The following is a 13438-nucleotide window of genomic DNA, read 5'->3' as shown; positions in this document are numbered from 1 at the left end:
TTCATATATTTTATATATTTATGTATATTATATATATGTATGCATGAAAAATATATCAAAAATGCATGTGGATACTCAAATGAAAGCTCTTAATAAATATAACATCAGGATGAGCTTATATCTTCGATATATATATTATATATATGTAAATATGACAAATATATCAAAAATGCATGTGGGTACTCAAATGAAAGCTCTTGACGAGTGTAACATCAAGATAAGCTTATATCTTTAAAAACGTCAATATTTAAGACAGTAGGGTGCAATTTAACAAAATTCATTGAAAAATAAACCAAAATTTTATTTATTTATATATTTCACAATTCACTGCAGTCACACAATGACTGCAAGATTGTAAATTTTTATTAATCTTGTAAATTATAACAAATATATTTATATATAACTATAATAAAATAGAAAAATTAAATAGGACGGAAAAGTCTCAATTTAATAAACTTGTGTAGAAATTTCATTGTACAACTTTTGTGACTGTTAATGTGCTTATGGGTTAACGTATGGAACTCTTTTTTAAATATTTTCTGCATTGGCTCCTTTTGTAACCCAATACCCTTACAAAACCTAAAATATCAATATTTAATCCCAAATAATACTGTTTTAAGCACACAAAATTATTTCTGACATCTTACGACTTGTTCAGCGAATCAAATTTATCTTTAAATATATTTCGCAAAAGTTCAACAGGCTTGTTTCGCATCCACCCGATAGGGTTATCCTCGATCTGCTGCTCGGTAAGTACATTCCCTTCGTAGATATATTCAGCAAAGTCGGAAACAATCGGGTCACTTCCGGCGCTGCTCATTGCTATTACTTTTCCGTCGTTTAAATAGTAAGCAAAGAATTTAAAGTCTTCCAGAGATCCGAAAATTTTGACGCTTGAAGCACGTCCGTGACCTGAAAATTAATTAAAAATTATTAATGACTCTAAAATATCATTAAATTAATTTAAAATCTCAAATAAATTGAAAAGTTAGTTAGTAAAGGCTTAAAAAGACAAAATTTAAAAATTTAGTTTCTAAATTTTCTGTAAGATGGCGTTGCACGCCGGATTAGGAACTACGTCATTAACCCGCGAAAATTTAAATTAAAAAAATTTTTTTTTTTTTAATAAAGTAAAAGCACTTGTTATTGACACTATATTAGACAAAGATTTTATTTTTTTAAACATATTTTGAATTAAGATTGTCCAATTTTTCGTTTTACATTATATTAATTAATCTTTTGAGAAACAAAATTGATGCTTTTTAATAATATTTTCTCAAGTTTAATAATTAATTTCAATCGACAAAGTCAATCATCCGGATACACCAATTATTTACAGGCTTATAAATCGATTGATCCAACTAATGACATACCGTTGGACCAATTATTGACACCCTTAATGCTTACTTGTCACCATTAATCTGATCCAAATACAATAAGTAAAGTCTGATTGGAGAGGTTACAGCTTGGTATGAACTCACCTGTCAATATCAGATCCATATATTTTGTGTACCAATTATTGGCACCGATTATTTTATAATTAATAACCATTTAGTTGAATGTAAATATCCGATATTGTTAATTTTTAATACTTAATTTATTTATTAAAAAAAAATGTTTAATTTGATTAGTTTAAAAAATAATTAAAAATCTGGAAATTTTAGTGCTTACTTCTAGTTTATTTTACGAGTTTAAAAATACTAAACTTTATTATTTTAATTAATAAATCTTTCTCATTAATTTTTTTTAATTCTTGAATAAAAAAATTGTTATTAATATTGTAGATAAATAAAATTTAAAATAAAATAAGGTAAAAGCGCCAATCATGGACAGGGGTCTAAATATTGACACCCTAAATTATTTTTAAATATATTTAATTATCTGCAATAAAAATAACTATCATATAAATTTTTATTAAATTCTAATTAATTAAAAAATTGAAAAAAATTACTCAGTTCAAAATATTAAATGTTAATTATTAAAAAAAAGAGCACCAGTTGATCAAACCAGCTTACGAGCGTCTTTGTTAACAACTTTGGTTAGAAAAGCAATCTTTTTAAATGCCGAGTTTAAATTAATTTCTTCATCTAATTATATTATCTTTTTTTTTTAATTAATTAACAATATATGAAAAATTTATAAAATTGAATAATCGAAATTGATTGTATGCTTTATAATATTTAAATAATGGGTGTCAATAAATAGTTGATAATTTTTAAGTTGAATCTCATATTGACAGCCAGTCGACAGCGCTATCACGCCATTTTTTTTACTTTAACCTAAAAAATTATTTGTAAGAGTCTGAACTCTTGATTCAATAAATTATTTTTAAATTAATTTTTATATTTATAATAGTAATTAACCATTTATGGAAATTATTATTAATAAACTTTAATAATATTGATTACTTAATAATAATTTTGGATAAATAAAAATAAGCTGATAATTGTAGGCATGCTTAGTATAGGTGTCAATAATTGGGGCTAAGGTATGTCAATAATTAGATCAATCAGTTTTTTAACCTGTCAATCGGTGTATCCGAATACTCTATTTAATTATTTAAAATTAATTAGTAAATATCAGTGATTATCATTTAAAAAAAAGAAATTAGTTAAAACATTATTTGAGACATTACCATAAATAAAATTCAATATTGATATTTGATTGCTTGAAAAAAATCAAATTACTTTGTCTCTTAGTGTCAATAATTGGGGCTTTTACCTTATTTACAAAATTTATTAATAAATTGCATATTTCTCTTTTGGATTTAATTGAAATTGTCAAGAAAATAAAAAAAAATTATTTAATTTATTTGTCAGAGTGATTTTTAGGTAGTAAATTATTTTTTGAATTTAAATTTTCGCGGGCGTGTGACGTAGTTCCTAATTCGGCGTGCAACGCCATCTTACAGAGCGCGGGAAAACTAAATTTTTTTAATTTTCTGCAAAATGAAGAAATAAGTGTAAAAAATGAAAAACAAGTTCTCTATCTATTAAAATATAAAATTTTGACCAAAAAAAAAACTAACCTGCATATCGATAATTCTTTCCAAACAAATTAGTCCAGAAGTACGGAACAGCCTTCAGAGGCGTCACCTTCTGGCAAATATTCAAAGCAGCAATTCTTCCATGATAATGGGCAAGCGGATAATGCCCAATAGCAGCCATAGCACCTCCCGAAACAAAAACAGGTGCATAAGCAATGTCGCCTCCAGCATAGACATCATCAACACTGCTCTTCAAGAACTCATCAACAACCACAGCGCCATCTTGCATCAGAACCTTGGAACCTTTCAGCCAATCAGTATACGGACTGGAACCAATGCCCACAATAGCAACATCAGCTTGTAACTTGGTTCCATCTGTAAGTTCCACTGTTCCAAGGTCATTGCTTTGTTCCTTCGGCAAAAACTTGGCAATATTGTTATTAAACACAAACTTAACCCCCTTGGCTTGATGTTCCTTGAGTATCCTGGTTCCAATCTCCTCACCAAAGACAGCACGAAGTGGAACAGTGTCTCTACCAACCACCGTCACAGAAGCCACCTTGTTCTGGCAATAAGCCGCAGCTTCCATTCCAATGAAGCTCTGGCCCAGAACGATGACATGTTTGTCCTGAGATAACTGGCTGTTGATCCTAGCAGCGTCTGCTTGAGTTCTAACCAGGAACACGTTGCTCAATTCGGTTCCTGGAACAGACGGCATTCTGGGCTTGCTGCCAGTTGCCAGGAACACGGAACTGTAACTAATTCGTTCTCCGGAACTTAAGGTCACTGTTTTGTTATCAGTGTCCAGTTCCACGGCTTCAACATCTAGCTTTGTTTCAATATTATGTTCGTCGTAATAATTCTGGTTCCTCAGCAGCGATTTGGACACATCAAAGTCCATCATCTTGGAGACCTTAATTCTATCATAAGGAAGCACTGGTTCCTTACAAATCATCAGGATTCGCCCAGCGAATCCTTCCTGGCGAAGAGTATCAGCACAGGTGGCGCCAGCTGGACCCCCTCCGATGATCACAACTGACCTTGACGCGGAACAGCTGTTGATATTGGTAGTTCTGAGTCTTCTGTTCGCGTCAAGGTCCTTTCGGCGAGCTTGGACGATCACTTGACCTTGTTCCAAGGTCACCTTGTAGCAAGGAAGCGAATCTAACCCTGGATAGTCTTCTATATCGCCGGTTTTGATATTAAAGCAAGCTCCGTGCCAAGGACAGCGAATTCTTCCGTCGCCAAGAGCTCCCGTGTGCAAGAGGGCGCCATAGTGCGTGCACTTTGTTCCTATTGCGTGCAACTGACCTTTCTGCTTTATCAACAGTATTTTTCCTACTTCCGTTTCCGTTCCGTCTTTTAACTCGAGTAACTTCATCTGGTTCTCGGAAATTTCCGATTCCTGGCATACGACGCTGGTTATGTAGTCTTGGTCTGGGGAACCGCCGGTAGATGGCAACTTCTGCGAGGCGGATCTACGGGTTATGGAGTAGGATTTGCAGCTTTTGCCGCCCATTTTGGAGGATCTGAAAGGTAAGTTTACTTATTAGTGATGAATAAGAATTTATTGGTTAAGAGTTAAGGTAAAAGACCCAGTTACTGACACTGGCCTAGTTATTGACACTTAACTATTAATTAAAAAAAAAAAAAAAAAACAAACTATAAATTAATAAATATAATTTTTGAATTATAAATTTTAAGAAAATTGGTTTTTTAAAATCATTTAATTTTTTTAATTAGAATAAAATTGCAAGTGTCAAATAACTAGGCCAGTGTCAATAACTGGGTATTTTATCTTAGATTATTATGAATTTTTAATTACTGTTATCTAGATAATATTTAGGTCACTGTTTCTTTTTAAATATTGAAGATAGTATAAAGATAGTATTGAAGATAGTATAAAGATAGTATTGAAGATAGTATAGTATATAGTATAGAAATATTTTTTGTAGGAAATTTACTAAGCTACAATTTTAGATTCTTATGATTTTTTCCTAAAATTATTATTTTAGGAGTCATGATCAATTTTCTAGTAACAAGATCATAATTTTTTATTTGTAATTATCTAGTCACTTCTAAAAGTCCTATATCTTCTAAAATATTGCAGATAGACCTATAGTATGAAAATGTTATTGATAGGAAATTTTATAAGTTACAATTTTGTTTCTTATAATTTTCTCCTAAAATCATTATTTTAGTAGTTATAGCCGCTTTTATAACCTAAATAATTATTAGGAACTATTTTTTCATATAATTATATAGGAACTATTTAAGTTACTATATCTCCTAAAATATTAATTATTGACATAGAGCATAAAAACGTTTTTTGTAGGAACATCCCTAAGCTACAATTTCGGTCTTATAATTTTTTCCTAAAATCATTATTTTAGGAGTTATGATCAGTTTTCTAGTGACAAGATCATGATTTTTAATTTTCCACTTCTTAGTTACTCCTAAAGTTCCTATATCTCCTAAAATATTGAAAATAGACCTGTCATATAAAAACATTTTTAATAGGAAATTTCCTAAACTACAATTTTCTTCTAATAATTTTTCCTAAAAATCAATATTTTAGGAGTTATAACCTAAATAATTTTTAGAAATTAATTTTTCATATTTAATTATATAGGAACTATTTAAATTATTATATCTCCTAAAATATTGAAAATAGACCTGTCATATAAAAACATTTTTAATAGGAAATTTCCTAAACTACAATTTTCTTCTAATAATTTTTCCTAAAAATCAATATTTTAGGAGTTATAGTCGCTTTTATACCTAAATAATTATTAGGAATTTTTATTTTTAATTATATAGGAACTATTTAAATTACTATATCTCCTAAAATATCAAAAATAGCCTTATAGTATAAAAATATTTTTCATAGGAAATTTCCTAACATACAATTTAAGTTTTATAAATTTTTCCTAAAATTAATATTTTAGGAGTTATCGCAATTTTTCTAATAACTCAAAAAAAATTTTTTATTTTTCACAATTTAAACTAACTATACCTCTTAAAAAACCAAAAATATCTCTATAGTATAAACCCAATTTTTATTCTAACCTTTTTAATCTTAAATTTTGCTTTTTTACAATTTTTCTCTTAATTAAAAAAATCAATATTAGGAATTACATTTATTTTATATTTCATACTAATAAAATTAATATTTAATATTTAATAATAGTAAATATTATTTTTTAATAATTAAACCAATAATTAAAAAGAAACTCACCTTAAATGCAATTGTTAAAAACAAAAATGTACTTTATAGTATATGCACCTTGAGCGTAGTTAGGTTAGACTAGTTGCAGGCGTCTACAATATTTACTATTTACCAAGTGAAAGTATTTAGCTCAAGTATTCAGCCTTGTGCAATAAGTCATAATATATATATAAGTATATTATACGTTCACTCACTTATATAGTTATATATATATATATTATATATATATATATATATATATATATATTATATATATATATATATATATATATATATATATATATATATATATATATTATATATATATATATATATATATATATATATATATATATATATATATATATATATATATATATATTATATATATATATATATATATATATATATATATATATATATATATATATATATATATATATATATATATATATATATATATATATATATATATATATATATATATATATATATATATATATATATATATATATATATATATATATATATATATATATTGTTAGCTGTATCTGGGAATTATTAGAATTATGAATGTTATTTATAATTGTTGAGTTGTAGATTTTATACATTGTACCATAATACTGAGGACTGAGCATATGCTATGTGCGTTAGTAGACATAACAAGTAAACTGTAGCTTTAAGTAGGAATGCGTCATCATTTCAATATTTTAGAGATAACTGAAGTAAGGAGATTAAGAAATAGTGACAGGAGATTTGGATTAAAATTTTAAATTAAGAAATTTTAAATGAACTAGTATACTTTCAATTTTTTAATAATTTTTTGTTAGTAGAAATAAAAATAGTTCACTAGACATTATGAATTAATTTAAAAAATATAATTATGAAGTGACTAAAAATGAATTTTAAGAAATTAATTTTTAAATTTTTATTTAAAAAGTTCGGATGAATTTTTTTGGAGTAATATTTTTTTTTTATGCGAATTTAATTTTCTCTATAGTTCTAGGAACAGCAGTTTCAGGAACAATAATTCTAAGAACAGCAGTTCCAGGAACAATAGTTCTAGGAATAGAATGATAAATTGTAAGAAATTAATTTTGTAATTTTATTCTAAAATTCGTACGAATTTTTTTGGAGTAATATTTATTTTTATACGAATTAAATTCTCTCAATAGTTCTAGGAACAAGAGTTCCGGGAACAATAGTTCTAGGAACAGAAGTTCCAGGAACCGATGTTCTTAGAACAAAAGAATAAATTATAAGAAATTAATTTTATATTTATATTTAAAAGTTCGCATAAATTTTTTAGGAGTAATATTTAGTTTTATACAAATTGAACCTTCTCAATAGTTCTAGAAATAGAAGTTCCAGGAACCGATGTTCTGGGAACAAAAAAATAAACTATAAAAAATTAACTTTATGTTTCTATTTAAAAGTTCGTATACATTTTATCGGAGTAATATTTAGTTTTATACGAATTAAACTCTCCCAATAGTTCTAAGAACGGCAGTTCTAGGAACAGAAGTTCCAGGAACATTAATTTTAGGAACAGAAGTTCCAGGAACTGATGTTCTAGGAACAAAAGAATAAATTATAAAAAATTAATCTTATATTTCTATTTAAAAGTTCGTATACATTTTTTCCAAGTCATATTTATTCTTATACGAATTAAACTTTCTTAATAGTTGCAAGAATAGCAGTTCCAGGAACAATGTTTTTAGTAACAGGAGTTCTAAGAGCAGAAGTTCCAGGAACCAATGTTCTAGGAACAGAAGAATAAATTATAAGAAATTAATTGTATAATTCTATTTAAAAATTCGTTAAAAATTTTATCGGTGTAGTATTTATCTTTATACAAATTAAACACTCTTTTAAGTTTCAAGTAAATCATTTAAATTTGCAGTAGAGAACTCTGTAACTGTATTACCGGCGGTCGACAAGCCACCTAACTATTCAGTATAGTATTACCTGTCTTAAAATTCTATTTATAAATAAATTACATACGGCTGGTCAAAAGACTGAAAATTTATTGAACTACCCGCCGAAAAAAAATTAATTATAACTAAACAAAACAATACTAAGCTACATTTTTTAATCCGTCACTTCCTACAAGATAAATTAGGAGATTAAAAATAGATTCAGTTTAAAAATATATATTTTAATAAAGTTATCGTGTTTGCCCCTCCATAAGGACTTGATAAATCAACAATATAAGATATTAAACGCAATTTTTTATGTTAAAATATCAAAAAAATTTTAATAAATTAAACAATCATTTTTCTTTCTGATCTTGGAATCTTGATTTTTAGGCAATAAATAAAACACAATATAATTAATTTTTGTATAAAAAATTTTTATTATTCCATAAAATATTATTTTAAAATAAGAATAAAAGAGTGGATTGATTAATTACAATAGTAACAAGAAAAACAAATGTGGTTGATTTAACTTATCAATATTTACATTAACAAAAATCTAAATTTATATTTATATATATATATATTAAAACAAAATTATTTTAATTTTAATTTTAAATTAAATTAATGCTTAATCACAATTAGCGTATAAATTTCCCCTAACTAGATGACCGTGCAGATACAATAAATATTATTATTCTTAAATTATTAAACACTAAAACACCTCCAATTTTTTTTTTTCTTATTTTCTTCTTTGTTTTTTTTTTTCGATAATTTAACAGTCAACGTAAAAAAAACGGTAAATAAACAATTAATCTTAAATAATATAAAATAATATGTAAAATTATACAAATTAATTTTAAAATAAATTTTATAACTTTTTGTTTATTTAAGCTGTACTAACACCATGAAGTACGTCACTACCGCTCCGAGTACCTGTAATTATAAATATTTAATTAGTTAGTTAATTTTTTAGGTTCTTTATTAATTATTTAAAATTTTTAATTTTTAATTTATTACCGAAGCGAATAGATCCAGCGACACGGTGAAGAACTTAGCTCCTGATATAGACATAGCTTTTTGACATTGCTGACACACTATTTGTACAAACGTTTTAGCTTCCTCTGAACCGTCGTACCAATGACATGAATATGCAGCTTCCATCACAGATGAGCTCTAAAAAAAGAATAGTTTTTATCCATAAAATTGGGGCAAAATTCTTGATTCAGAAGTTAGAGTCGCAATTTCGATAGTTGTTAGTGTCTTTTTCTACCTATGGGTCTTGCTTCAGATACTTGTAGCAAATTAAATTGACAAGTCTTGAATAAGCCTTGCACAAGAACTTTGGGCCAAATTATAGCTCAAAAATTGTGTAAGAAAATTGAGAAAATCTGAAGATGCTTATCGATAAACTAACTATATCAATTCTTGAGAAAGACTGACACCAGAAGTATGCTAAATATACTTGTGCAAGACTTGCTCAAGATCTGCTCAAGATCAAATGTTTTCGAATGACCGTTCTTATCATTCTACCCCTCCTATATTTACTATAGGATCAGTGGATCTCATTCAGCTTAACCTTTTAGAGTATAGACCTGCTGTTTTATCGATCAAGACAAAATTATTTTAAAATGAGCACCACTGAATCAATACATCTTCAAGTAATGGAGGGGAAAAAGTGCTATAAAATATATAATGCATGATGCATCTTGAGCAAATCTTGAGCAAGTCACGCTTCAACATTTGCTGTTAGTTTTTGGTTGACAAATGCTTTAGAAATGAACAAATTACTGAGAATTACGGATCTTGAGCAAATGTTGAGCAAGTGATGGGTAAGTGTCTGTTGTGAGTTTCTGATTCAAAAAATCCGTCAGAAAGTTTTTCAATGCACCTTGCATTAGACTGGTCACATATTCTTGCACAAGATGTCTTGAGCTAGTTATATATAAATCTTGAACCAGTTCTTCTCCATGAACTTGAGCAAGATATGTAGAAAAAGACACTAGCAATTAGGGGTTTTGCTCAAGACACTACCTAAATCTTGCTCAAGCATATGTTACCTAGGTATCTGATGATAAATTATAATTCCTAATCAAGGAATTAATTATGTGTCTTACAAAGTTTGTCATTTCTTAGAATTTATCTTCTGATTAATTATAATTCCTAATCAAGGAATTAATTATGTATCTTACAAAGTTTGTCATTTTTTAAATTTATCTGATGATAAATTTTAATTTCTTATTAAGAAATTAATTGTGTCTTACGAAGTTTGTCATTTTTTAGAATTTACCTGATAAATTATAATTTCTAATTAAGAAATTAATTATGTGTCTTATAAAGCTTGTCATTTTTTAGAATTTACCTGATAAATTATAATTTGTAATCAAGAAATTAATTTATGTGTCTTACAAAGTTTGTCATTTTTTAGAATTTACCTGATAAATTATAATTTGTAATCAAGAAATTAATTATGTGTCTTACAAAATTTGTCATTTTTTAGAATTTACCCGATAAATTATAATTTCTAATCAAGAAATTAATTATGTGTCTTATAAAGTTTGTCATTTTTTAGAATTTACCTGATAAATTATAATTTCTAATCAAGAAATTAATTTATGTGTCTTACAAAGTTTGTCATTTTTTAGAATTTACCTGATAAATCATAATTTCTAATCAAAAAATTAATTATGTGTCTTACAAAGTTTGTCATTTCAATAATTTTTCTGGGCATGATTACTAAAAAAAATAATTTCTAAGCTTACTTCTTCAATTAATCGATTCCCAAATATACAGAACAAGAATACTTGACCAAGAGAGTACAGTAAGTACCCAATAGTCGACGCGGCATAAACATTGATACCATTGACCTGCAAGAAAAAAAGCCAGCATTAATAAAGAAAGCTTTATAATAAATACTAAAAAAATTACTTACCTTAGTGGCCTGATAAGCGAGCAGCGTAAGGGTGATGGTGGTAATCAACATGTGGAACAGCAAAGCCACACCATAAGCGTCTCCAATCGCAGTAACAAGTCTGAAAAAAAAAATAAAAAATATTAATAATAAATCAAGGATTCTACTTGAAATATTTTATTAGCCTTGACAAGAAACTTGAAAACTTTTTAAATTGTTCACGAAAATAATTTAGTTTTTTAAAAAAGTTCCATGTTAAATGTTGAATGTTGCTGTTAAATATTTAAGTAGAGAAAACTCGAGAGCAGGTGGTTGCAATCAACCCCTGACCCGAGACCAGTGTGTTATATAGCTTCTAGAGTCTATAGCTTCACAACCACTGTTATGTTACAAACTATATCGCGTGTATATGCAGGTGTCTATACATTGTTTATGATAGTGATAGTAATTGTATATTGTACAACCCAGAGAATTGTTCTGGTCGGAGGGCACGTCCCCCGTTACGGTCAATATCGCGCTCTAGCAAATCTATTTTTTATAACCGTGTGAATATAAACAGTTGCTATGCGATATGTTACTTTTATTAAAAAAAAATAATTATTTTTTATTTTAAGGTACTGAAGAAAATATTACCTAACAATGTGCTTATGACGTTCCACCCAATATTTAATGGCGCTGCGAACTAGCATCTCTTGCTTCTTAGTAAGTTGATTAGGACCAACCCCACCGGTGTATTGGGTACCACCAGTACCCCTGAAAGTAGCTGTGAAATCTTGCCGATTGCTGTAAATCCCCCGAAGATCCATATCCAGCATGTTGTCGCCGTTCATCGCTGGTTCTACTGGTACACCATCATTATCTCGAAGATGATCAGCGCTTCCCGCCTAAATTAATTATTTTGTGGATATTAAAAAGTATAAGTTAGTATTATTAGATAATTTTTGGTCTTACCTTGAATAACTCGCCGCTGTTAGGCACCACGGTATCTAAGGTCGCACTTAATTCCATAAGTGGCTTCATTATTGCCTTGAGATGTTGAAGCTGCTCACAAGCAAACAATAGCCATGAGCAGAAGAGCACGTCGATTGAATTTGCGTCTACTGTGCACACCAGCAGCCAGTAGATTTGGTAAATTAGCATTCCGATGTGCGCTACTCCATGACGCGCGTCGAATGGGTACCAAGATCGCACCAGTAATCTTGGAATCTGGAAAATTAGGATTATTGTTGGAAAAATGGCGATAACTTGTAAAATATTGGTTTTAGGGAAAAAATCGTAAAACCAAAATTAATTAAACATTTCCAATGATAATTAAAAAATCCCGCACAATTAATCCTTGAATTCTCAAAAAATGGTATAAAAAAACACTGTTGGACTATAAACATCAATATTAGCTCGTCCATTCCCACAGAACATGCACTATAAGCTCGAATCAATAATTCGCACAATTCCAACCACATCCAGAAAATGGTAATAAAAACAAAATAAAAACCCAAACTAACCTCAACAGTATAAGTTTCATTGGTCTCTTTATCCAGCCGTTCAACATGAGGATCTTCAAAGAACGTAAGAGTGGTCCAGCTGACGACTGTAAGGATAGTAGCAGCTCCAACACAAAACAGCAGCCTCCTCATCTTGGTAATCGCAATTGCATGGTACCTTGCATTGCTCTCAGCAAACAACGGATGGCTGTTCGGATTGTTCCAGATCGCAAGAGTGCGATAGAACAATTTGCTCCTCGCGGCAAAGTAAATAACTTTAATCACCGTGTGAAGAAAGAATAATATTGTTATCGTGTTCGCGGTAAGATCGTCCACGTCTTCTTTTTCCGCGACTAAATTAATCGCAACAAACGCAAACTGGAGCAGTATTAGGAACAAGTGGACACTGCAGTAGACTTTGTGCATCAGCTTTTTGCCCTCGCTGTAGTAATTGAACATAAAGTGCCCGCTGATTTGCATCAACCTGATGTTGGGCAGCAGGTCCGCAACCAGCCCTTGGTGCTTTGTTTTCATCATCTGCAATATAAGGAATTAATTATAAATTAATTATCCAGTTTTAGGATCAAAAAACCAGTTCCAGGAACAGGATCCAGTTCTAGGAACAGGATCACAGTTCTAAGAACAGGAACCAGTTCTAGGAACAGGAACCAGTTCTAGGAACAGAATTCAGTTCTAGGGCCAGGAACCATTGGAACTTACCTTGAAAGGTTTGTATATTCTTCAGAAACAGGTAAGATTAATAAAAACCGAGCGAGTTAGCTCGACCACTTTGCGATGTCTTCACCATGAGTTTCTCTTCGTTAATGCTCGTCAATTTTCTTACTCTAGGCTACCCCTTAAGCCGATTCCTTCGACGAAACTTGGACGAGTACTGCCGAGGGCTCCCCACTACTTTAAATCGTCCCAACGTGGACG

General features: G+C 29.1%; 2 protein-coding genes across 2 annotated transcripts; both read right to left on the bottom strand.

Annotated features, from left to right (window-relative positions):
• Positions 1–280: 280 nt before the first annotated feature.
• On the bottom strand, positions 281–6420 carry LOC123263520 (apoptosis-inducing factor 3-like). Its single transcript, XM_044726363.1, has 4 exons — positions 6225–6420; positions 3029–4515; positions 648–912; positions 281–579 (listed from the first exon to the last, which is right to left on the bottom strand). The coding sequence occupies exons 2-4, from the start codon at positions 4503–4505 to the stop codon at positions 423–425; spliced, it is 1899 nt and encodes a 632-aa protein (XP_044582298.1). The 5' UTR covers positions 4506–4515; positions 6225–6420; the 3' UTR covers positions 281–422.
• Positions 6421–8526: 2106 nt separating this feature from the next.
• Positions 8527–13366, bottom strand: LOC123263543 (odorant receptor coreceptor). Its single transcript, XM_044726402.1, has 8 exons — positions 13223–13366; positions 12524–13039; positions 11973–12227; positions 11655–11905; positions 11043–11142; positions 10873–10977; positions 9131–9286; positions 8527–9046 (listed from the first exon to the last, which is right to left on the bottom strand). The coding sequence occupies exons 2-8, from the start codon at positions 13037–13039 to the stop codon at positions 8996–8998; spliced, it is 1434 nt and encodes a 477-aa protein (XP_044582337.1). The 5' UTR covers positions 13223–13366; the 3' UTR covers positions 8527–8995.
• Between the last annotated feature and the right edge of the window lie 72 nt (positions 13367–13438).

Source organism: Cotesia glomerata, linkage group LG4 (genome assembly GCF_020080835.1).
Source record: "Cotesia glomerata isolate CgM1 linkage group LG4, MPM_Cglom_v2.3, whole genome shotgun sequence".
In the NCBI taxonomy this organism is placed as follows: Eukaryota; Metazoa; Arthropoda; class Insecta; order Hymenoptera; family Braconidae; genus Cotesia; species Cotesia glomerata.
The sequence above is the reverse complement of the archived record's forward strand: the minus strand, read 5'-3'. Positions and strand labels throughout refer to the sequence as shown.

Excerpts from the sequence above, each read along its gene's own strand:
- LOC123263520 (XM_044726363.1), bottom strand. The coding sequence starts at position 4,505 with ATGGGCGGCAAAAGCTGCAAATCCTACTCCATAACCCGTAGATCCGCC. Across the intron at positions 913-3,028 it reads AAAGAATTATCGATATGCAG|GTCACGGACGTGCTTCAAGC; the intron begins GTTAGTTTTTTT and ends ATTAATTTTCAG. Across the intron at positions 580-647 it reads TTTGATTCGCTGAACAAGTC|GTTTTGTAAGGGTATTGGGT; the intron begins GTAAGATGTCAG and ends TTGATATTTTAG.
- LOC123263543 (XM_044726402.1), bottom strand. The coding sequence starts at position 13,039 with ATGATGAAAACAAAGCACCAAGGGCTGGTTGCGGACCTGCTGCCCAAC. Across the intron at positions 12,228-12,523 it reads ATGAAACTTATACTGTTGAG|ATTCCAAGATTACTGGTGCG; the intron begins GTTAGTTTGGGT and ends CTAATTTTCCAG. Across the intron at positions 9,287-10,872 it reads GGAATCGATTAATTGAAGAA|AGCTCATCTGTGATGGAAGC; the intron begins GTAAGCTTAGAA and ends TTCTTTTTTTAG.